This window comes from Hyaena hyaena, unplaced genomic scaffold (assembly GCF_003009895.1).
Source record: "Hyaena hyaena isolate Hyena2069 unplaced genomic scaffold, ASM300989v1 scaffold_18, whole genome shotgun sequence".
Classification (NCBI taxonomy): Eukaryota; Metazoa; Chordata; class Mammalia; order Carnivora; family Hyaenidae; genus Hyaena; species Hyaena hyaena.
The window spans coordinates 1,551,391-1,577,130 of NW_024080649.1; the positions used below are offsets into that span (position 1 = coordinate 1,551,391).

Below are 25,740 nucleotides of genomic sequence, written 5' to 3' on the forward strand. Positions count from 1 at the left end.
AAAAAAAAAAAAAAGAAAAAAGAAAAAAGAAAAAAGACAGATTCTATGGAGAGGAAGGAATTCCACTTTCAGATTCAAGTCTGCAACAACAACTCTTACTGGAATTTCCATCCTGTTGTCCTATGCTGTGGATTTCAATTTTGTCAGCTCCTACAATCATGAGCTGATTCCTTAAAATAAATTCCTCTCTCTCTATATATATACCCTCATCGGTTCTGTTTCTCTGGAGAACACTGCCTAATATACATGGGCTGGAGAGATGAACATGTCTGTGTACCTTCATACATTTAGCAGATCACCAGCTTTGGGCAAAAGTATTTAATCTATATTTTAGGGGATGGGCTCTGTACTCTCAGTTGTAATTGCAGAAAGGGGTCCACGATTTCCTAAAGACTGTTCTCTAAAAACACTGATCCAACAAGTTAGTGTAGTCCAAGGCCAAAAAATGTATGGCTCTGGTAGGAAGGGAAAGGAAGTAAAATGAACCCTTCTGCTCTCATGCCTGTTCTGAGTATATGGACTAAGAAAGCAAAAAAAATAAAAAAATAAAAAAAAAAAATTTAGAAAAAGCCCTGAAGAGAGCTGGGACTGGGCAGCTTCTGCTGTTTTAGGAAGCAGAAAAAAATCAATACTCCATGTTTTAAGATGAAAGCTCATGAGGGTATGAGTAGCCACAAGACAACACCACTTAGGATATTCCCGAGAGCTTGGGGTGGTTCATGTCGAAGTCCTATGTTAATACGTCCACAGACACAGGGGGTCCCAAGCCAAGAGAAGAGGTCCTTGCACTGGGGTCTCATAGAAGGGGCCCTGCAGGGAGAATAGCTCCTGACTGTTATCACGATCCGCCCTTGGAGAATCTCCAATGCTTCCCTACACATGTGACATTTTAGGATTAGGGACCACAGAATCACAATATTGGGTGATTAATTTGGCCACTTGATTGCAGAACACATACAGCTGACCAGGGAAGTAATGAGGACATTAGATTCTCAGACACCTCATCTGAGGGCTGTAGCTCTGGCCAACCCAGAAACTACCTGCTGTAACTATTCACTGCGGGAATTGGGGTGGACACTGCAGCACGGGACAGAAAGGAGGTGGGCTGGGGGGGAAAGGACTTTTGTGGCCCCAGGGAGTTTGGGGATGGTAAAACCAGGATAAGGAAATTTCTGTTCCATGTCATGAGAGGTCAGGGAAAGGGGAGAGACCTCCCTTCTTAAGCTTGAACAACAGGAATGCTTTTTAACTTAGGACTCGGTAGTTTTATCAGTAGAAGAGCTAAAGTCCAGCTTAAGTTAAACAGGCTCCTGCAGGCCAGCTGCACAGGGTCTTTAACTTTAGGCAGACCTGGGTTGCCTTGAAAGACATATTTATTTAAGTTATCTAGCATTCCTGATAGGAAGCCGAAGGAGAGATTAGAGGCTGGGAACTGATTTTTTTTGTTTCCAGCAAGTGGGAAAAGCCTGAATGCTGAGTGCTTATTAACTCAGATTTTTTGGAGGGTGAACAAATTTCAAGCTGCAACCCTTTCTCCATCTCATATTCCCCAGATTACCTGGGAGTGAAGTGCCCCAGAGCACCTCTTTGTTCACAAGAAGTGAACTTCATGGTCACAACATGCTCAGTGACTCTTTTGGGGTTTGAGTGGGCAGTGCCTCAAGGCAGGTCCAGCTGACATGAGCTCTCCCAGTCCCACCAACTTGGCCCTGGGATTGTGTGTCTATAAGAACAGACCAAGGACTCATTCACACCCTCCTCCTCTATGCTGTCAAGACAGGTGACCCTGCTTCACTGAGGGCTAGGACATAGATTCCAGAAGCTCTGGTCATTCCTGTCCTTCCTGTTTACATTAAAAGATCCAAAGTCCACTGCTTTCCTATACCAGGAACCAGAAAACAGCAGGCTTGTAGCCAAAGAACCCTGGGGTTTCCTCTTTCTTCCTACACAGCCTGGCAATGGTCTCTGTGGGAACCCTAATATATAAGAAGACTGAGAGCCTCTAGAACTCTGCCTCTGAATACACCTGGCCTCACCAGCCTGTATTGACGCCACAGGGATGGCAGGAAGTCAAGTGACCACAGCAGCTTGATCCCCTTGAACTAGCCCTCTGGTTAAAGTGTTGGTATAGGCCTACTTCTAAACCCAATCTGAAAGCCATTACCTGCCCGCCTAAACAGTATCCAGTAAACAGCTTCAGTGTCACATCCTCAGAGTGCTTTTTAGAAAAGATGAACCATCTACAATTTCTGGCCAAAATGTACATGCTCCCAAATCAACCACCAGACACTCATGTTCTTACTCACTCCAATGAACGTTTATCCTTACCAATGCATTAGGCCAGAGGTGACAGACATCCTCTTCTCCTGAGAACAAGGGAGACAAGTAACAGAGGCTTGGACTCTCCACCATGGTAGTGGCCAGGAGGAGTGGCCAAGCCTGATGGCATACCAGTTTCTGGGCCCAGAGATCTCTGACTGCATCAGAGAAATATTTTTGCTCCTATCACCTTACATTAGATAATTTCTCTGTCAATTAAGTATATGCTACCTGAATTGTCTCATTTACTTTGCAATGTGTGTAATCTCTAGTCTCTCCAATTGAACTGTAAAATCTGAAGGCAGGGAGGCCTCTGATCCAACACCAAGAAGGAATTAAAACAAACAAAGAAACCAAAACAAAACAACAAAACTGTTGGATGACTATTTACTGGCTTACTTTCCTAATAAATTAGATTCTGATTTACATTAGAAAAAGAGAAAAGGTCGCTTATAGTTGACAGGGAAGAGAGGCCCAACAGGAATTGCAGGAAAATAGCTCAGCATGCCCTGCACTGCCTTCTGCTTCCCAAGGGGGCAGACGTGTGAGCTGGCTGTCCTGTGGATCTTGTCAGGGAAGCCCAGCACTGTCAGACAGCCTTCCTGCCTTCTGGAAAGCAAGATTGCAAAATTTGGCAGGAAGGGTGTGCACTCAATCTAGTGAAGGAGTGACAAAACATGGGAAATGGCAGCCTTATTACACACCCTCCCCTCCTTTCTGACGTGCTACATGCCACAGAAATGGAAGAACAAACACATCAGTCACAATCAATTTCCCACTGCCCAAGTCTTTGAACTCTGACTTCAAACAGGCCAACTTTACACTGCATGAAATGTAATGATCTCTGGTCCCTGCGACAGGACACCTCTCAAGGCATTTGCTTAATTTTTGCTCAAGGAGTTACTTATGGGAGGTGGGGAAGCCTGGAGCATTTCTTTCCACAGCTGAAACACCCCTCAGTGTGCCCTCCCCAGGATGGCTCTAAGGGAGAGTGCTGTCCCAGAGTGCTATTTATTACCTGCACACCAAAGCCCAAGGACTACATAGGCCCAAGAGGAGAATAGTGACACACAAGACACCACCCAGAGGGAGATACCTCCTGCCCTGGCTGTGTCCTGACTATCCGTACCTAGAGCCTTCACAGATATTTGCCGGGTGAGTGGAGGGGGTATATTGATGCACACAAGATCCACGTCTTGATGCAGCAAGACATCATCGGTCCGGCTGGTGTAGAAGGTGATGTTCATCTCCTCGGCAAGCTGTTTCGCTTCCTCCTCAGTCTTCCCCCACAGGGCCTCCACGGTGAACCCTTCTGCCCTCAGCAGTGGGACTAGAACCCGGGCAGAGCTGCCGGTCCCAAACACGCCTACTCCTGGGAGCATCTTCATGCCGGCTTCTCTGTTCACCAACTCATCTCCTCACAAGAGCCTCCAGCATGAATACGACCTTCCCACAGTCCTGGTCAAACATGGCTCCTGGAATAGCAAGCATTATACTGGCTATTAGTGGATGGTACACTCAGCTGAGGCTACCTTCTGGACTTATTTGGAAGCAACAAGTTCTCTGCCACAAAAGCACAAATGAAATACTGCTCCAAATTGAAAAGGTTCAAAAGCTTTTCCCAAGGAAAGGATATTAGCAAATGTATATCTACTGAAAGGAATAAAAATGAAAAAGGAGTAAAGCTGGGTTAAATCTCTGTTCTGTTACTTAATGCTTTGTGTGACTTTGGTCCAATCATTTAACCATCAGGGCCTTAACTGTAAAAGTTCATGATTCTATGATATTATATTAGAAAAAGGAAAAGAGGAGTGGGAAACAAAACCAATACAAGTCGGAAGAGAACCACCTAAGTGCTATGCAGATTATAATTTAAAAGTTTATGGTAGCAAGCATAGAAAATGTTTACTAGAAACAAAAAATATCTTTTTCCCAACTACCAAACTGGCAACAACTATAACAGGAAGTTTAAAATGGTATTTTTTGTATAAGGATATTTTTCTCCAACATTGGCTAGGATAGGTGGAAAAACTGGGAAACAATCTAGATGCTGACTAACAGTAACAGGAAGGATAAATAATACTATGCAGTCACTGAAAACCATGGGAAGAGAAAGCCCTCAATGACCTGAAAGACATCACCATATGTTCACTGAAAAGGGGGAAAACAAAACAATATGTGAAGTATGATATCCATTTTTTTAAAGCACAGAAGATACATGAATGAAAACATACAAGGATATCTATAATATTATCTGTAAACATTATCTCACACATGACACTAGAAGGATTAGAATATACCTGAATTTAATAATTACTCAAATTATGGGATTATGGATGAATTTTGTTTTTCAAACTCTGCCAAATTTTATACAATGAATATGTCTTACGGTGAAAATTTTCCTTCTGATCACAAGGGTTATTAAATGAAATAAAGAACATGGGGCACCTGGGTGGCACAGTCGGTTGAGTGTCCAACTTCAGCTCCGGTCATGATCTCACAGTTTGTGAGTTTGAGTCCCACATCAGGCTCTGTGTTGACAGCTCAGAGCCTGAAGCCTGCTTCAGATTCTGTGCCTCCCTTTCTCTCTCTCTCTCAAACCTAAATAGAAATATTTTCAAAAAATTTTAATAAGGGGCGCCTGGGTGGCTTAGTCGGTTAAGCGTCCGACTTTCGCTTAGGTCATGATCTCGCGGTTCGTGGGTTCGAGCACCACGTTGGGCTCTGTGCTGACTGCCAGCTCAGAGCCTGGAGACTGTTTCAGTCTGTGACTCCCTCTCTCTCTGACCCTCCCCTGCTCACGCTATCTCTCTCTCTCTCCTAGAAATAAGTAAAACATTAAAAAAAATTTTTTTTAACATTTTTTTTTAAATTTTTATTTATTTCTAGAAGAGACAGATATATATATATATATATATATCACACCCATCTGATATATATATATCCTATATATATATATATATAGGAATGAAGCTGTGTCACAGTCATTTTCTTTATATTAAGTTAAATTCATTTTTTTGGTGGTAAAATACACATAAAATTTACCATCTTAACCTTTTTTCTTTTTTTTTTTTTTGAGAGAGAGAGAAGAGAGAGAGAGCGAGAGCGAGAGCGAACGAGCACGAGCTGGGGAGTGGAAAAGGGCCACGGGAATCTTAAGTAGGTTCCGTGCTCAGTGGGGAGTCCCACAAGGGGCTTGATCTCATGACCATGAAATCATGACCTGAACTGAAATCAAGAGTCGGGTGCTTAACCAACCAAGCCACCCAGGCACCCCTTAACACATTTTTAAAATTTTAAATTTTTTAATGTTTATATATTTTGAGACAGAAAGAATAAGAGAGAGTGAGAGTGAGCGGGGGAGGGACAGAGGTGGAAAGAGAGAATCCCAAGCAGGTTCTGCTCTGTCAGTGCAGAGTCCAACACAGGGCTTAAATCCACAAACTGTGCAATCATGACCTGAGACAAAATCAAGAGTTGGATGTTTAACTGACTGAACCACCCAGATGCCCCCAAAATTTTTTTTAAATGTTTTATTTATTTCTAGGAGAGAGAGAGACAGCGTGAGCAGGGGAGGGTCAGAGAGAGAGGGAGTCACAGACTGAAACAGCCTCTAGGCTCTGAGCTGGCAGTCAGCACTGAGCCCGACGCGGGGCTCGAACCCACGAACCGCGAGATCATGACCTAAGCCAAAGTCGGACGCTTAACCAACTAAGCCACCCAGGCACCCCATTAAAAATCTTACTACTGATCTTGCTCACTGCAAATCCTAAATTTTAAGAAGTTTTATCTAAACACATGACTTTGCTGTTCTACTTTAATCCACATAACACTGCTTCATTTGCATCTCCTCACAGATCAGAGTCCACCTATTTTCAGTTTTTTTAAGTTTATTTATTTTGAGAGAGAGAGAGAGAGAGAGAGAACGAGCGAGCAAGCAGGGGAGTGACAGAGAGAATCCCAAGCAGGCTCTGTACTGTCAGCGCAGAGCCCAATGCAGGGCTTGAACCCACGAACTGAGAGATCATGGCCCGAGCGGAAACCAAGAGTCCAAGAGTCGGACGCTTAACTGAGTCACTCAGATGCCCCAACCTATTTCCAGTTTAAAGGAGACATGGTATTCCTTTAGTGACTGCAAGTACCAGGGATATACATCTCTTCCCTCCCCATCCACGACATCCTCCCACCTTTCTGGTCATTTCTGAATGCCACTTTTGGGGTTCCCAGCTCCTCCAATGCTGAGGTTTTTGAGGTTCAGTCAGAGGTGTCCTCTTTTCTTCTTGTTCCACATATTCTTTTCTACTCATGTCCAAAGCATTATCAGTATACCAGCGACTCCCAGATCTGCAGAACAAGCCCAGATTTCCCTTCAGAGTTTCACACCCACATGTTCTATTTCTGAATATACACTGGTGTTCTAGTCTTGATAACCCACAAACCCACATGACCAAATCTGAACAGAAAGAGTAAAGTGAGATGGTGAGAGCACCTGAAGTGAAGGCATCAGAGATACTTGGGTTCAAATTCTGGCTTCACCAGTTCTTATGCAACCCTTTTCACGGGTAAAACACGCCTAATGCTATTTAGCTCCCAGAGTCTTCTGATGATTAAATGAGGTCCAGTTTTAAGTGCCTAGCCAAGCATATTTGGTCAGTATTTAATATTTATCATAAACCTTCACTCAAACATTTTCTTCCCCTATCTTCTCTCTTATGGAATGTTATTATCACCAACTCAGTTCTTTAGTCTAGAAAGCTGGCCATCACCCCCAACTTCTCTATTCCCTTACTTGCAAAATTAACTCATCAAGTCTTATTGATCCTACATCTTTATTATCTCTTAAATCCGTCCCTTCATTGTCATCTCCTCTGCCACTGCCCTAGTCTAGCCCTGAGTACCAGTCACCTGGATTACTGCAACAACCTTCTACTTGATCTCTCTTGCTTCCATCCTTTCTTATCTTCATCTAATCTTCATATTGTAAAGATACCTTTCTAAAATGCAAATGGGATCACATCACTCCCTTCTTTTTTAACCCTTTTTTGACTTCTCCCTGGACTCACTATAAAGTGATCTTAAGGATCACCTGCCTGAGTGACTCAGTTGGTTGAGTGTCTGTCTGACTCTTAATTTTGGCTCAGGTCATGATCCTAGGGTTGTAGGACTGAGCCCCTCATCAGGTTCCATGCTCAGTGTGGAGCCTGCTTAAGACTCTCTCTCATCCTCTAAGAAAATAATAAAAAATAAAATAAAATAAAATAAAAAGGATCCTTAAAAAAAATAAATAAAAAATGTCCAGATTCTTAAGTATGACTTATAAGGTCCTACATGATCCAGAAATCTTAAGACAGGCCTAGCTTTGTACAGGGTCACTTTCAAGGATTATCTCAAAAAGAGATGGGTTTCAAAACACACACTTAAATAACATAGTAAGAAGAATGCTCTGCAAAACTATCAGTTATAAATCAACTAAAAGTTGGGGGGGACAGTTACTCAAAATCACAATGGTTTCAGAGTAACTGATGAGGAGTGTTTTTTTCTTTCTGGGAAAATTAAATAGTGGGGAACAGATGTTTATTGAGACCCTTTTTGATCACATTAAAAGCGTACCACCTCACAAAAACTTGTACATGAATGTTCATAGGCCAATCTTTCAACTGCTGAATGGGTAAACAAAATGTGGTATATCTATACAATGTAGTATTATTCAGCCACAAAAAGTAATGAAGTGCTGATATAAACTACAACAAGGAGAAACCTTGAGAACATTATGCTCAGTAAAAGATGCTAGTCACAGAAGGACATATATTGTATGATTTCATTTATAGAAAATGTTCAGAACAGGCAATCCATGAAGATAGAAAGTAAATTAGTGGCAGGGGGTAGCAGGGATAGAGGATTTGAGAGGTATGGGGGTCAACTTTATTCTTCCACATGTGGTTATTCAATACCACTTGTTGAAGAGACTATTCTTTCCCCTGAACAACTCTGACATCTTTGTTGAAAATCAGTTGACCATAAATGTACGGGTTTATTTAGAGATTCTCAATTAAAAAAAAATTTTTTTAATGTTTATTTATTTTTGAGAGAGAGGGAGAGTCAGCGGGGGAGGGTCAGAGGGAGAGGGAGATAAAGAACCTGAAATAGGCTCCAGGCTCTGAGCTGTCAGTACAGAGCCCGATGCGCAGCTCGAACTCATGAACCATGAGATGGTGACCTGAGCTGAATTCAGACACTTAACTAACTGAGCCACCCAGGTGCCCCTAGAGATTCTCAATTTTATTGTACAGCTCTATTGTCTGTCCTTACGCCAATACCACCCCATTTTTTCTTTTAATATTTTATTTATTTCTAGGAGAGAGAGAGAGAGAGAGAGAGAGACAGCGTGAGCAGGGGAGGGTCAGAGAGAGAGGGAGCCACAGACTCCGAAACAGGCTCCAGGCTCTGAGCTGGCAGTCAGCACAGAGCCCGACGCGGGGCCCGAACCCACGAACCACGAGATCATGACCTAAGCGAAAGTAGGGCGCTTAACCGACTAAGCCACCCAGGTGCCCCACCCCATCTTGATTACTTTAGCTTTACAGTAAGTTCTGAAGTCAGTGTGAGTCTTCAAACTTTGTTCTTTTTCAATATTGTTTTTGGTATTCTGGGTCCTTTGCATTTTCCAATAAATTTTAGGTTCAATCTGGGATTTTGGTAGATTGCTTTGAACCTGTAGATCAATCTGGGGAATGCTGTCATCATAACAATATTAGGTTTTCTGATCCATGTACATGCTATGCCTTTCCACTTACTTAGGTTTTTAATTTCTTCTAATGATGTTCTATAGTTTTTGGAGAGTAAGCTACACACTTTTTGGTTGAATTTTTTTCTAAGTATTTAATTTTGTTTGATGCTATTGTAAATGAATTGTTTTTTTAATTTCATTTTCAGATCAGGCATCTCTTGGGTTTTATCTTAATCTTTCTTTCTAATAATGATGAATAATACCTGTGGACTCTCAGCTATGTCTCTTTCCTCTTCACCAAAAATTCTGCGCTTAGAAGCTTCCTGTCTAGTTGGAAACAGGTAGGTCACATAGTATCTTCTATAATTATCATGTCCTAGACTTCTCCTCTTTAGCTATTTTGGTCACCTTCAGCACTTGCAGTTTGTTACTGCAATTTATTACTGCAAAACAATTTGCTGTTGTTTTGTTACCTCCAGATCATGGATATTCTGGGAGCCTGAGTGTCAAATTTGTAGCATTAGACAAGCAAGTTTCTGCAAAAGCTTTATGGGTTATTAATTACCAACAGCTATAAGGTCCAGAGGAGTGAAACACGGCCACTATAAGCAAAGATGTCCATGTTTTCTCAAAATTCATGCCCAGGGCACACTTCCTCCTCTCTCCCACTTCATTCCTTCATGCTCTAGTTATATGTGGGTGTATGTTTGCATTGGTGGCTTAAAACAACAAAATGGATTAGAAGACATTTTAATAACCTCTGTTTTACTGACAGTGACTTAAAGGGCAACTTCATCAACACCCATAAAGGGGCATCAGATGGCCTCTGAGGAAGCTAGATGGCATGAAGCTAGGCGGGCATGATCACTAGGTATTTCCTGTTCAAGCAGGCAGAACTGGTTTCCCTTATTTATTTCAGTGACTACCCTTTCTAACCCCTAAAATTTCCCTACTCCCAGCCCCTAACTTCCTTGTATATATGGAGACCTTTCACATTCTCCAAAGATCTCCACAAACTCAACCCTGCCTAGCTCACATGCATTTCAATCACTACATGCTAGTCAGGGTGGAAGGTACCCTGACAGGTCTGGCTCTGTATACTTGGACAAGGCTATGGGGAAGATAGCACAGAGGTGAGAGGCATGGAATCTGAAGCCACCTTGTCTGGCTCAAGTTTTGGCCCTACCACTTACCAGCTAGGTAACCTCAGGTAGGTTTCTTAATCATTCTGTGCTTCTGTTTCCTCATCTGTAAAATGGGGATAGTTGTAGCTACCTCATAGGGGAGTTAAGGATTAAATGAGTTAATATTTGTAAAACATTTATTACAGGGCCTGGCCCATCATTTTTAAATTTTTAATTTAAAAAATTTTTAATGTTTATGCATCTGAGAGAGAGAGGGCATGAGCTGGGGAGGGGCAGAGAGAGAGAAGACACAGAATCCGAAGCAGGCTCCAGGCTCTCAGCTGTCAGTACAGAGCCCAACACAGGGTTCGAACTCATGAACAACAAGATCATGATGTGAGCTGAAGTCGGGATGCTCAACCGACTGAGGCACCCAGGTGCCCCTAATTTAATTTTTAAAAGTTTGTCAATTTTGTTGATCTTTCCAAAGAACCAACTCTTCTTTAAGTAATCTCTACGCCCAAAGTAGGATTTGAACTCAACCCTGTGACCAAGGGTCGCATGCTCTTCCAACAGAGGCAGCCAGGAATCCTCCCATACATCCATCATTTTAAAAATGATTTCGGGGGTGCCTGGGTGGCTCAGTCAGTTAAGCGTCCAACTTCGGCTCAGGTCATGATCTCATGGTTCGTGGTTCGAGCCCTGCGTCGGGCTCTGTGCCTGGAGACTGTCTTCGGATTCTGTGTCTCCCTCTCTCTCTGACCCTCCCCTGCTCACGCTGTCTCTCTCTCAGGAATAAATACAACATTTAAAAATAAATAAATAAGCATTAAAATAAAAAAATGATTTCGATGACTGACTTAGATGTCTCCTTTTCAAAAGCTGTGTAGGAATATGAAGACAATATTCCGAGATAATATTCAGTGAAGTGCAATAGGCCAAACAATGTTTAGTATAACATATAGTACATCTAAATCCACACAATCCCATTTGGCAGATGAGGATACAGAAGCTCAAAGAGGCTAGATAACTTTTCCAAGGTTGTGCAGCTGGTTGTCTATGATAGAGCTGCCACAACTAGCTATGAAATCCTGGGCAGGTTACTTAGCTTCTCGAGCCTCTGTAAAAACAGAGGTTTTGTATGTGTGTAGTAATTCTTTCATTCTTTTGTGAGAAGTATGAGCCAGGAAAGTTCATTCTGTTGCTTGGTTTGGCAATTGCTTGCCTCAGATCCACCATTCAAATCAATGTTGATCTATTCATACATCATACCTTTATTGTGCGCCGAACAGGAAAGCTGTGGAGATAAAAGGATTAAAACAAAACATAACAAAACAAAAAAAACAACACAGCCCAAATTTTGGGGCCAACCAGTCAGAAAGGTGTGTAGGGGCCAGAGCTGGTGGCAGCAAGCACTAACCTGAGGAGTTTGGACTTTCTGGGTCCAGCCAATGGGCAGTACCAGGAGGAGATCAGAGTCTTAGCATGACTAAGAGAATTTAATCCCAGGAATCTATGGCTAGTTCAACATTCTAAACTCAATTACTACAATCCACCATGGCAATAGTAATTAGTTATTAGATTACTTTAATTCGAAATGCAAATTAGGAGCTCCTGGGTGGCTCAGTGTAGGTTAAGGGTCCGACTTCGGCTCAGGTCATGTTCTCGCCATCTGTGAATTTGAGCCTCGCATCCGGTTCTGTGTCTTCTCTCTCTGCTCCTCCCCTACTCACACTCTGTTTTTGTCTCTGTTTCAAAAGTGAGTAAACATTACAAAAATTTATACAAAAAAAATTAAAACTTATTTAATACAACTACACACCTACTAAACTGTCTAAAAATCAGAAAACCTGGTATCAAATACTGGCAAGGCCATAGAGCAACTGTTCATTGTTGGTGAAAATGAAAAAATGGTATAGCCACTTTGGAAAACAGTCTGTCATCTTACAAAGTTAAATATACACTTATCATACAATCTAGTAGCCCCATTTCTGGGTATTTATCAAGAAAAACAAAACTTGGGGCGCCTGGGTGGCTTAGTCGGTTAAGCGTCCGACTTTCGCTTAGGTCATGATCTCGCGGTTCGTGGGTTCGAGCCCCGCGTCGGACTCTGTGCTGACTGCCAGCTCAGAGCCTGGAGCCTGCTTCAGTCTGTGACTCCCTCTCTCTCTGACCCTCCCCTGTTCACGCTGTCTCTCTCTCTCCTAGAAATAAAAAAAAAAAAAAAAACAAAAACTATAAGAAAAACAAAACTGATTTTTACACAAAAACCTGTATGTGAACATCTATCTTCTAATGTTTAATACTGGTTGTATTTAATTGCCAAAACTTAGAACCAACACAAATGTCCTTCAACTGGTAGGTAATGGATACACAAATAGCGTATCATGCAATGGAACACTACTCAGTAATGCAAAAGAACAAACTACTAATGCACTCAATGACATGATGAATCTCAAGTGCATTATGCTAAATAAAAGATGCCAGACTCAGGAGGCTCTATACTGTGTGATTCCATTCATATGACATAATAGAAAAGGCAAACAACAGGGACAGAAAATAGTGACTGCCAAGGGGCATGAGTCAACTGCAATGGGCTACAGGGAATTTTGGGGTGTGGGTGTTCTCTATCTTGAAAAGGTTGTTAGTGACATGACTGCGTGCATTTGTCAAAACTCATAGGACTGTACACCTAAAAGGGCAAATTTACTGATATGTAAATCATACTTCAATAAATAAATATGACACCCTAAAAATGACACCAAAGTTCTAAGGATAAAATGACAAGTTGTAGGGGTGCCTGGGTGACTCAGTCGGTTGGGCATCTGACTTTGGCTCAGGTCATGATCTTGCGGTTCCTGAGTTTGAACCCTGCATCGGGTCCTGTGCTGATAGCTCAGAGCCTGGAGCCTGCTTCCAATTCTGTGTCTCCCTCTCTCTCCGCCCCTTGCTTGTTCACACTCTGTCTCAAAACTAAATAAACATAAAAAACAAACAAACAAAAAAAAAAAACAAAGACAAGTTGTAGTGTCATTTAGAGAAACAGGGAACCCAAAAGGCCTGACTTGTTGAAACTTGTGCAGAAGCTGGGATCTGTAGATTCTGCTGTCCCTGGACTGGTGGAATGTCATCTTACCTCTGTATGCCTAGTCCCTAGAGCCACAGCTCCTGCAAAATCATAGGAAAAGATCCAGTCCCCACGATAGGGATGGGCCAAATCCAATCTGACTCCTATTTTTTTAAGTTCTGGAACACAAGTCACAACCATTCCTTTATCTATGGCTACTTTTGTAATAAAACAGCAAAGTAGGTGCAACAGTGAGTATATGGCCCACAAAATTGAAAATATTTACCATCTGACCCTTTATAGAAAAGGTTTGCTGATCCCTGCCCAGTCCCATGGGTTATGAAACAAGGAGCTCCAAATGACAGAATTTAATCATGAAAGTAGCCAGGATTATGATTAAAAATCCTATCTCATTGTTTGAGGAGTTACAGATTCTGGGAATTTTGGTGTTAACTGCACAATGTCAGAGAGGTCATTCATCGATTAGGCAGCTTGAGTAGGAGTCAGCCCCCGGGCAGAAGGTGCCTATGAATCCTTTCCTACTAGATGCAACATGCAGAACTAAAACATGTATTTCCCAGCTTCTCCTGCAAAAAAGATGTTTCTAAGAAGATAAATATAGGATGAAGGTACAGTTTGGTAGAGCTTCTGAGAACATTCTTTAAAGGAGGTTAAGTAGGTAACATCTACTGACAGGCACTTTTCCCCCTCTTTCTCCTTCCTTTCAGCTTTAAGTGCAAGATTCTATGGCTGGAGTTGCCACAGTCAAATGACCACCAGGAGGCAACCTGAGGATGGAACATAATTTCCTACAGACATTGGTACTAAAATGGTGAATCACCCCCAAGGAACTCTATTTTATGGACTAGACAGGCATGTAAACACATTTGTTATTCATTATGACAGGTAGAGCAACAGAAATCTGTGTGTGACATGGAGAACAGCCATCATAAACAACAGGGGCCACAGGTGGTGTGCAAGCAGGAAAGGCTTCCTGGAAGAGATGATGTAACATGTCTAAGTTGGTCAGAAAGACAAGAGATCACACAGCCTGTCCAACCCATCCAATGACAAGACCTTCCCTTTACTGGTGGCCTGATTCTGTTCTGGGACCATTTCAGTCAGAAAACTCTTCTGTGGATGGACTTGAAGTCCTAGGTCTTCTACATTGTGGAACTATCTGTGATGTTTCTAATGAAACTGTCATGTTTCCTACAAACTTCATAGGTAGTGGTAGGTTGTTGCAAAATGGCCACAATACAATAACCCCCTTTTCTGTTTTCATGCCACCAGATAGTCTCCCACAAAGACTCTGGACTTAGCCATGTCATTTGCTCTGGCCAATGGGAAATTAGCAAAATGACACAAAATGTTTGAAAAATACTTGTGCACGAAGGCTTGCTCTCTCACATTGCTCGTGGGTTCCCTGGGACCATCACCATGTGAACAAGCCTAGGCCATCCTGCTCAATCACAAGAGACATGTGACCAAGTTATCCTCACTGCCCCACATGACACAGCCACATGCCAGTTATATGAGTGAGATCATCCAGTTCCAGCTGAGCCCACCTAAACCAGAACCACCACCCAGAACTCCCCGAAAATCACAAGAAAATCAAATTAACATTGTAAACCTTTAAATTACCCAATGTTGTATGTCAATTATATTTCGATAAAGCTGGGGAGAAAAAAGAATAATGAGAAATAATCTTTGTCTTAAGCTACTGCATTTTGAGCTTGTTTGTTATATACCAAAAGCTTACTGATATATTCCTTTAGAGCCAGAACTCCCCTAATTCCCTCTGGCCTTCCTCATACTCTCTATAAGAGGAGTAGCCAAGGCCAAGGCTGCCCTGTCATGTCTAATCTTTGGTTTACCAACATCCCCCTTAAACCGGGCCCCCAGAACTAAATGCCATATCCTGAGCATACTCTGTCTGGCCTTCTTTCTTCAGATACTATACTCCTATTAAGCAGCTTACATTCATTATAGAATTTAGACGGCCTTGTCATCCTGATACACAGTAAGAATCACATATCCTTATAACTATTCTGTCCTCATGTCATTGGGTTTTAAAAATGTTTAATTGTCTCTCCACAATAGCTAAAACATGGAAAGAGCCTACGTGTCCATCAACGGATGAATGGATCAAGAAGATGTGGTTTATCTATACCATGGACTACTACATGGCAATGAGAAACAATGACATCTGGCCATGTGTAGCAACATGGATGGACCTTGAGGGTGTTATACTGAGCGAAATAAGTCAGGCAGAGAAGGACAAATATCATATGTTTGCACGTATAGGAGGATTAGGAGGAACTTAACTGAGGAAGAAGGGGGAGAAGAAGGGGGGAAATGGTGGGGGAAAGGGAGAGAGGCAAACCATGAGAGACTCTTGAATGCTGACAAAAACTGAGGACTGATGGATGTGGGGGGGAGGGGAGATGGGCATGGAGGAGGGCACTAGTGGGGATAAGCACTGGGTGTTATGTGGAAACTAATTTGACAATAAACTATTTGTAAAAAAATAAATAAATAAATAAAATAAAATACATAAATAAAAATGTTTAATTGTGGCAAAATACACATCAACATAAAATTTACCATCTTAACCATTTTTAAACATATGGTTCAGTGGCATTAATAACAGTCAACATTGTTGTACAATCATCACCACCAACCACCATCCACACAGGACTTTTTTTACTTTGTAGAAGTGAAACTCTAGAGGTGCACGCGTGGTTCAGTAGGTTAAGCATCTGACTTCGGCTCAGGTCATGATCTCACAATTAGTGGGTTCAAGCCCCATGTTGGATTCCATGCTGACAGCTCAGAGCCTGGAGCCTGGTTCCGATTCTGTGTCTCCCTCTCTCTCTGCCCCTCCCCTGCTCATGCTCTGTCTCTCTCTCAAAAAAAAAATTAGGGGCGCATGGGTGGCTTAGTCGGTTAAGCATCCGACTTTCGCTTAGGTCATGATCTTGCGGTTCGTGGGTTCGAGCCCTGCGTCAGGCTCTGTGCTGACTGCCAGCTCAGAGCCTGGAGCCTGTTTCAGTCTGTGACACCCTCTCTCTCTGACCCTCCCCTGCTCACGCTGTCTCTCTCTCTCTCCTAGAAATAAATAAAACATTAAAAAAATTAAAAAAAAATTTTAAGTGAAACTCTCAATCCACTACACAGCAACACCCTATCCCCTCCAGCCCCCGGCAACCACCATTCTACTTTGTCTCTCTAAGTTTGAGTCTCTGTAAGTGCAATCATATAATACTTATACTTTTGTGACTGGCTTATTTCACTTAGTATCATGTCCTCAAGGTTCACCCATGTTGTAGCATGTGTCAGAATTTCCTTCCTTATTTAAGGCTGAATTAATATCCCACGGTACATATACACTACCTTTTGCTTATCCATTCATCTGACCATGGACACTTGGGTTGCTTCCACATTTTAGCTATTATGAATAATGGTATAAACACAGTACAAATTACTTTTTTTGAACCAAAGTATAGTACTTTCAAAATTTCCTCTAAGAACTGTAATTTAATTTGGACATTTATTTACCAGTTGAGAACTTCCTGAATATTTAATCACTATGTGTACCAGGCTTTGTATCAGTTGCAAATTTGCAGGCCATATCTTCAATTCAAGCCAAAATAGCTAATTTAGAAGATTACATTGTTATCAAATACAGAGTCTGAACTGACCAAAATCTCCTCAAGGCCAGCAACAAGTTGTTCGTGGCATAGACACCAGGGAACAGAGCTAGCCCTTAATAAATGTTTGTTAGATGATGTTGTCCTTTACAAACCTTTCTTTTCTTTTCTTTTTTTTTAAAGTAGGCTCTATGCCAACATGGGGCTTGAACTCATGACCCTCAGATTACAAGTCACGTGCTCTACCAAGCAAACCAGCCAAATGCATATACCTTTCAGTGTTCACCAGTTGTCTTTCTCAGTGTTTAAAGATCCTTTGCTTAATAAAATGTTCTAGCGTTTTTCTGAGGAATCATCAGTATCAGGCTCATCTTTGAAAGGTGGGACAAATGTTGTATATTATCCATCTTCTGGCATCTCCCTCTGTTTCATTATGCCTCAAAAGTTTATTAGATAGGGGGCACCTGGATGGCTCAGTTGGTTAAGCATCCGACTTGGGCTCAGGTCATGATCTCATGGTTCATGAGTTTGAGCCCCGCATCAGGCTCTGTACTGACAGTTCAGAGCCTGGAAGCTGCTTCAGATTCTGTCTGTCTGTCTCTCTCTCTCTGCCCCTTCCCCACTCACATTCTGTCTCTCTCAAAAATAAATAAACATCAAAAAAAAAGTTTATTAGACAGTATATGGGGGTATAGCATGGTTTTCTCAGACCCCAGGCATGTACTTCAAATTAGGAGAACAAAGCTTGTTCTGAGAACTGGGTATTCTAACTTCCCTGGGCCTGCTTTTCCCAACTCAGTCTATTTTTGTCAGAGAGGTTCCACCTCCCCCCCACCCCGGGGGCCCCCAGCTAAGTCTTTGATAAAAGGAGAAATATAATAGAGGAATTGAGTAGTTAATGTTTTCTCTGTCAGGTTATCCCTTATTTATCCTAATATATATATATATATATATATATATATGTATGTATGTATGTGTGTGTGTGTGTGTGTGTATTTTTTGGTTTATTTTATTTATCTTAGAGACAGAGACAGCACGAGCAAGGAAAGGGCAGAGAGAGCAGAGGCAGACAGAGAATCCCGGGCAGAGAGAGCAGAGGCAGACAGAGAATCCCAAGCAGGGACCACCCTACCGGTGCAGAGTGAAACACATGAAACCATGAGATCATGACCTGAGCTGAAACCAAGAGTCAGACGCTTAACCTACTGAGCCACCCAGGAGCCCCTTCAGTATATTTTTCAGAATACTTTTGATTGGGGTGCCTGGATGGCTCAGTCAGTTGAGTGTTTGACTTCAGCTAGCTCAGGTCATGGTCTCATGGTTCGTGGGTTCGAGCCCTGTGTCCGGCTCTGTGCTGACAGCTCAGAGCCTGGAGACTGCTTCGGATCCTATGTTTCCCTCTCTCTCTGCCCCTTCCCCACTCATGCTCTCTATCTTTCAAAAATAAATAAACATTAAAAAAAAAGAATACTTTTGATTGACTGCAGATTTTTTTCAAGTGTCATAACTTGTTCTGAGATTGTATCTTCCTGATTCTGTTAGAAGCATCCAGCTCTTCAGAAGCTTGCAGATGGATAGAGTGTGGGTGGTTCTAGCTAACCTATTTAAAAATGTATCTATAATAGTTTGCTCTGTAGCTATTCTTTTTTAAATTTCAAATTATGCTTTCTATTTTTCAGCACCAGGCTTCAAAAAGAGCCATTACAGATTTCTATAGACAAAGTTACTGCCTTGTAATACTCTATTTACCATGCAAGCCACACAAATGCAGTCAATGGATCTCCAGCTGAAGTATTAACTCAATTCAATGGGGAAAAGAAACTCTTTAAAAAAATTTTTAAAGTTTATTTATTTTGAAAGAGAGAGCACCAGCGGGGGAGGGGCAGAGAGAGAGGCACCAAGGTGCCCTGAAAAGAAACTCTTTTAAAGAAATAGTATTGGGGTGCCCCAGTGGCTAAGTTGGTTGAGCATCTGATTCTTGATTTCAGCTCATGACCTAATAGTTTCATGAGTTTGAGCCCTGTGTTGGGCTCCATGTTGACAGCTGACTCTTGATTTTGGCTCAGGTCATAATCTCCATCTCTTGAGATCGAGCCCTGGGTCTGGATTTGTGCTGATACTGTAGAGTCTGCTTGGGATTCTCTTTCCCTCTCCCTCTCTCTGCTCTTCCCCCACTCTCAAAAATAAATAAACATTAAAAAAAAACCCGTATATATTAAGCCAATGACACAGAAAATCCACTTGTACATATTTACCCAAGAAAACAAAATATACGTCCACAAAACTTACATATAATGTTCATAGTAGGGACACCTGGGTGGCTCAGTTGGCTGAGCATCTGACTTCGGCTCAGGTCATGATCTCATGGTTCATGAGTTTGAGCCCTGCATTGGGTTCTCGGCTGTCAGCTCAGAGCCTGCTTCAGATCCTCTGTCCCCCTCTCTTTCTGTACTTCCCCCACTCATGCTTGCTCTCTCTCAAAAATAAACAAACACTAAATAAATAAATAAAATAAAATAAAAATAAAATGTTCACTGTAGCATTATTCATTATAGCCTCAAATTGAAAATAAGCACAAATGTTTATCAACAGGAGACTGGATAAACAAATTATGGTAGAGTCATTCAATGGAATATAGTAAGCAATAAAAATTAATGAACTATGAATACATGCAACAACATGTATAAATCTAAAAAATAAGTGAAAGATTCCAGGTGCACACGCACCAAAAAACCCCCCATAGTGTAGGATTATACTTATCTGAAGTACAGGAACAGGCAAACTTTATTTACAGTGATAGCAGAAGGTGTTGGTGTTGGTGGGGGTATGGGACTGACTGGAAAGGGGCACAGGAAACATTTTAGAGTGATGGAAATAACCTATATTCTGTGTTGCACTGTGCTTACATTGTGATACAACTGTTAACAACTTACCAAATTGAATACTTAAGATCTGAGGATTACTTCTAAGCAAATTATACCTCAATTTTTAACCACCAGAAGTTGTTGTGTCTAAGAGCATAGAACAACCTGTTCACATCTTGAAAACTTAGGTTCATAATCAAACAGAATGGATACATGTGAACTAAAAGTCTCTTTCCTTAAAAACAACATAAAACCTTGTCAGCTTTGTTCTGGAGATATCAGCAGTATAGAGACAATGGCTGGAGCCAAGAGAGTAAATTTTCTGAGGAATTAACTTCAAGTGAAGGCCCAATGATCTAGTCAGTCTCAGCACTTGCTGAGGGTATCTGAAGATGGCACCTTCCACTAACCAATGTCAGACTGGGCAAGCCACTGAGCTTCAGGTACCAGGTAAGCAAGTCCTCACCACTCGTGAACAACTCATACTAAGGAAGGAGGGTTCAAAAAAGGAATTCTTCTGTATTGCTTTAGGCAAATAAAGTTAATGATGGTTCTAAGTGAGAAATGATGTCTAAGAGTTTGTGTCTGTAGCTGTACAGGTTGGGCAACAAGACTTGGACCACCACAAGAGTGAGAAGCCTTCACCCAGTGCCTGCCCCCACCATTCCCCAGAACCAACCCCACACCTGGAGTTCCCCAGCACAAGTAGTCATCCCAAGCTGTGCATCCTTAGGGGACCCCTCCTTCCCCTGAGATGGCTCTATAGACCACCAAAGATCTCTGACTCTTCAAACATTCCAAAGGGCCAGTATCAAGAGGCTAAATTTTCCTGTGGATGAGTTTTTCTAGTAATTGTATCCTCATATAAAACATATTAAAATAAAGTACTGTGGCCAGAGGTGAGGCCAGGACCCTAGTTATTAAGTGAGATGGGCCCTCAACCTAGCTTTAAAAGAGACTGTGACATTAGTCAATCAGTTGTGTTTCAGGTGCTCATGTATAAAATGACACCTGTAATGTATGCAGATTGAGTCATTAATAAATATTAATTTTAATTATCTACTAATGGCCAGGTCTAGGCAAGGCACAGGTATACTGGTGAGCAAAGCAAATAGTTTCTGTGTGGATAGAGTTTAGCAGTAGAGAGAAGACAATCAAAGCATCACATAAATATGTCGTTATAATTTGAGAAAATCATTATAAAGGAAAAGAGGATACAATGAGAATAAAACAGGATATGAATTAATCTTATATTTTAAAAAACGTTAGGGGCATCTGGGTGGCTCCATAGGTTAAGTGTCTGATTTTGGCTCACGTCATGATCTCACAGTTGGTGAGTTCGAACCCTGCATCGGGCTCTGCACTGATGGTGTAGAGCCTGCTTGGGATTCTCTCTCTCCTTCTCTCTCCACCCTTCTTCCGGTCTCATGCTCTCTCTCTCAAAATAAATGAACTTAAAAAAAAAATGTTAAATGACATATCTATAATGCACTTTGAGTGCCACAAAAGAAAGGCATTACTCACACTCCAGGATTGAATTATGAAAAAAAAATGACATACTGGTAGTTCAGTAAAGAGCACAGCAGTCCAAAGGCATTAAAAAGCCAATCTGTAATTGGCAGATACTTCCTTCTCTTAAAGTATTGTTCAAGCCTCTACCTAACAATATTTCCTCAGTATGAAATGGGTCCAGGGGTGACCACTGGCTCACTCAGTAGAGTATGCAGTAGAGTATGCAACTCTTGATCTTGGGGTCATGCATTCAAGCCCTACACTGGGCACTGAGTTTACATTAAAAAAAAAAAAAAAAAAGTAAAAAGTAGAAAAAAATGGGTCCAAAGGAAGTAAGAGAAAAGTGAAATGTTCAGAACTTCAAACTGCAATTGTGTACCTAATGTTATGTATTCAAGGCATCATGGCTGACAACCCTACAGTAATGGTCATAAATACTTCAGCTACCTGGTAACTTGTCAAATACAATCAAAACGTTGCAAAATCGAAAGGGCAATTCTCATCTTCATCCCACTTTGTGCTGATATAGCAATAGCATCTGATATAGCATGTTCTACCCTCTTTGCAACACTCTTTAATTTCCAGAGCACAAATTTCTCCTGCTATTCTCTCTCTCTGGCTACTTCCCAATCTCCCATGGTAACCATGATGATGCTATTCCGTCTCCTGGCTTAAATACATACTATTTTCCGAGGACTCCCAAAGTTTTTAGCCAAGTCCTCTTTCTTCAGCTCCAGATTAGTATAAACAACAACTCCCTATCTGATATCTCTACTTGGATGCTTACTTTAATAGGCATCCCAAAATTTAAATGTCCAGAATTAAACTCCTGGAATTCCCATGCCCCCCTCTCCAGCCCTGCCAAACTTGTGCACAATGGCTTCATCTCAGAAACTGGTAACACAAACTTTCAAACAGCTCAAATCAAAATCTCAGAATAATTCTTAATTATTATTTTTCTCTCACACTTCATATGTGATCTATTAACAAATCTTGTTGGCTTTCTACCTTCAAGATACATCCTAAATGCAAGTGTTTCCCACTACTCCTATTGCTATCTCAGTTCGAGTCACAACCACCTTTCTCACCTACATTACTGCAACAGCTTAGCTGACCTCCCAGATTCTACTCTGCTCCTCTACCCCAATCTGCACCCCAATCTAGTCTCAACATAGCACTAAGAGTGACTCAATAAAAATGTTAAGTCAGAGCCAAAAGTCATTCTTCTGTCCAAGCTCTCCACAGGCTTCCCACTTCTCTTGGAATTAAAGCCCAAGTTCTTCCACTGACCTACAAGGTCCTACATAGTCTGTCCTCATTTCCTTCCTCCTCTAACTCTCTCACCTTATGTCCCATTTCTTTTTCCCTTGCTTACTCTGCTCCAGCCACAGTGGCTCAGTACTAAATAGATCTCTACATGCCAAGTATGCTCCTGTCTCAGCGCCTTTGCACATGCAGTTCCCTTTTCTGTACAGATATCCTCTTGGCTTACCCTCTCTCTCACTTTCCTCACTGTTTGATTCCCCCAACCACCCCTGCTAGAATGTATGCTTCTTTAAGACAGGGAATTTTTTATCTGTTTTATTCACTGTTGCATCCCCAGTGCCTAGAACAAGGCCTGATATATAGTGGGTGTTCAATGCATACTGCTGAAAAAATGAAAGATTTCAGATCTTGTTCCTGCATAGTTAGTTAATAAACCAAGATGCATATACTGAACTCCTCAAAACTGTATATATTTCAGTAGGGTCTTGCGATATGTTCACCAATATAATAGAGATTACATATGTCATTAATTTAAATACTTTGGGGCAAAATCTGATTTAATGGTTCAGAAAGAAAACAAACATCATATGATAACAAAATACCTCTGCCTGCCACTTGGGATTAGGAAAACAAGCTGCTGCTCTCAGTCTTAAACTACAACTTGACCTGTTAAGAGAGCACCTCATCTAGAACTGTCTCTTCAACTAACCTTCCTCTTCCACATGACATGACTCATGATTACTTATTAGCTCAATTCCCTTGCAGTCAAGTTTCTTCCATCTAACAGAGAAGCATACTGTATGTTAAGGGCCTTACAAGACCACAATGACCCAGCACTTAGTGACTTTGTTCAGTCAAATACCAACAGATAATTCGGAAGGGAAGGCAAGTGAGAGTGGACTCAAACAGGTGACAGTGATTCAATCCTAACCAGTTCATAAGAAACCAATAAGGCTGGAGTGAAGCCTTCCCTACCCACAGTAAGTCCTTCACTACATCTCACAACTGGATTCAATGCCCCTGGAATACATCCACTGTTCTGGTCCCCTAGCAGATATCCAACAGTTTTTCCTTGTCCACCATTTCCTTCCTAGACTTTATGAGTCCCCAGGATAACCCCCAAATTACTTGATGAGGTCCACAAACCATCTCCTGGTATGATTTGGACCCTTCCCCACCTCGCCACCTTACCACTTTCCCCTTACACTGTACTTGACATGCTAGCAGCTACTATATCTAACTCTTTCAGTCTTGCTCTGAGATTTTGGTCCAAGCTGTGTGCTCTGCTTGGAACAATCTTTACTTACTTCCTCAGGCTAATTCTCAGGAGATTTGTCAGGTCTCCGCTTAAACATCACTCCCTTAGAGAGGCCATGTCTAGGCTGGGTTAAGCAACTCAGCTTACAGTTTCCACAGCCTGGGCTTCGGTTTTCACAGTGCCCATCATGATTCATTGGGATCACCTATTTAGCATCTGTCATGATAGCAGGATCTTGCCTACCCCACCAGGACAAAACAGTGCCGACACAGAATAGCTGCTGAGTAATGATTGAAGAATGAATGTACCAATAAATATAAGAATGAATAAATCAGGAAGTAGGGTTAAACCTGTATAGATGGTGCACTGATTAGAGACCAATAGCTTTTCATACCTAATTTCTTCTTTGCCTTTCCTTCCTTTCAAGTTTATTTATTTATTAAAAATTTTTAAAAAATATTTCATTTATTATTGAGGCAGAGAGAAACTGAGCATGAGCAGGGAAAGGGCAGAGAGAGAGAGGGAGACACAGAATCTGAAGCAGGCTCCAGGCTCTGAGCTGTCAGCACAGAGCCCGATGCAGGGCTTGAATTTACAAACCACGAGATCATGACCTGAGCCGAAGTTGGCTGATCAACTGACTTAGTCACCCAGGTGCCCCTATTTATTTTTGAGAGAGAGAGAGAGAGAGAGAAAGCAGGAAAGCAGGGTGGAGGGGAGGCTGAAAGAGAGGGAAAGAGAGAATCCCAAGCAGTGGATCCTGATGCAGTTCGAACCCACAAACCATGAGATTATGACCTGAGCCAAAATCAAGAATCAGACGCTTAATCAACTGTGTCATCCAGGCACCCCTACAGCATAATTCTTGAGCATGATAAAGGAGATAAAATAAAGCCCGGAAGGCCAATTTTAACTGTTATTTTGCAAAACTCAGGACCTACTGGGGACATAAGCAAGAATGCCTCCTATCTGGCCTTCAGCAACAGTCATGTACCAAGAATTAATTAGAAAGATGTGTCTAACTGTTCCCCAGCCTTCATTTTGGCCCCTCCTGACATGTGGAATTGAGCCAGTGTGGCAGACAGGCAGTCAATGCCTGAGTACAAGAGCCAGACCCAAAGAGGAAAGCAACCACACTCCATCATCAGAGCATGAGCAGGAGGGCAAACAGGGTATGCAGCCTGAGTTCTAAACTTCGAGTTCATAGCAGAGGGATTACCTACATACAGCATGTACTTAAAGAGTCTGATATGATAACATAAACCCTTTCAGGAGGACTGCTTTCAGATAGATGTGAAAGTGTGTTTCTTTATTTGCATTTATGTTCCCCGAAGCCAAACTAAACAAACAAGTGTTAAGTTTTACAAATTAGTTAAGATAAATGTTTTGGTCTCTGGGTTTCAAAGATCCAGAGAGAGGCTCTCTGGAGAAGGTTTCGTTTTCCTATGATTTGTTGGTTTATTTTAACAGTGCTTACACTGACTCAGTGACATGGTCACAGATTCCTGCCTTCTCATTGTGAGCAAAAACACAAACAGGACAAAGGAAAGATATGCTATTCCCTTAGCTCCACAAGCTGACATGATGGTAAACTGTTAGGCAGCTACCACGTGATGTGGGCACACCCAGAGCTGGCCAATGACGCCAGTTCCCTGTCTCCCTGCTCTGCTCCACAGTGTCCTATGAGGGCACTAATGAAAGACCTAATAACCTGTTCAATGAGGCATTAACTACCCAAAGTACAAAAGGGTCAGCTAAATAGGGTCATAAAGGAAAACTTTAACACCCACAGAAGTATCTGGATTGTTATCAGGTCTAAAAGTTAGCTTCATCTGATGATTACAGTAGGAAAAAGTACTTATTTACTGGCGACATTAACTCCCTCTCTTTTAAGATTTTATTTTATTTTTGAGAAAGAGCATGGGGGCAGAGGAGGGACAGAAGGAGAGG

The 25,740-nt window shown here is 41.7% G+C and overlaps 1 protein-coding gene across 1 annotated transcript in view; it reads right to left on the reverse strand.

Annotated features, from left to right (window-relative positions):
• The window catches only part of GFOD2 (glucose-fructose oxidoreductase domain containing 2), a 41,141-nt gene that overhangs the window by 7,040 nt on the left and 8,361 nt on the right, over positions 1–25,740 (reverse strand). Inside the window, exon 2 of the mRNA XM_039221271.1 lies at positions 3,449–3,794. Coding sequence (XP_039077202.1) covers positions 3,449–3,707 — 259 coding nt within the window. The 5' untranslated portion in view covers positions 3,708–3,794. The remainder of the gene's footprint in view (positions 1–3,448; positions 3,795–25,740) is intronic.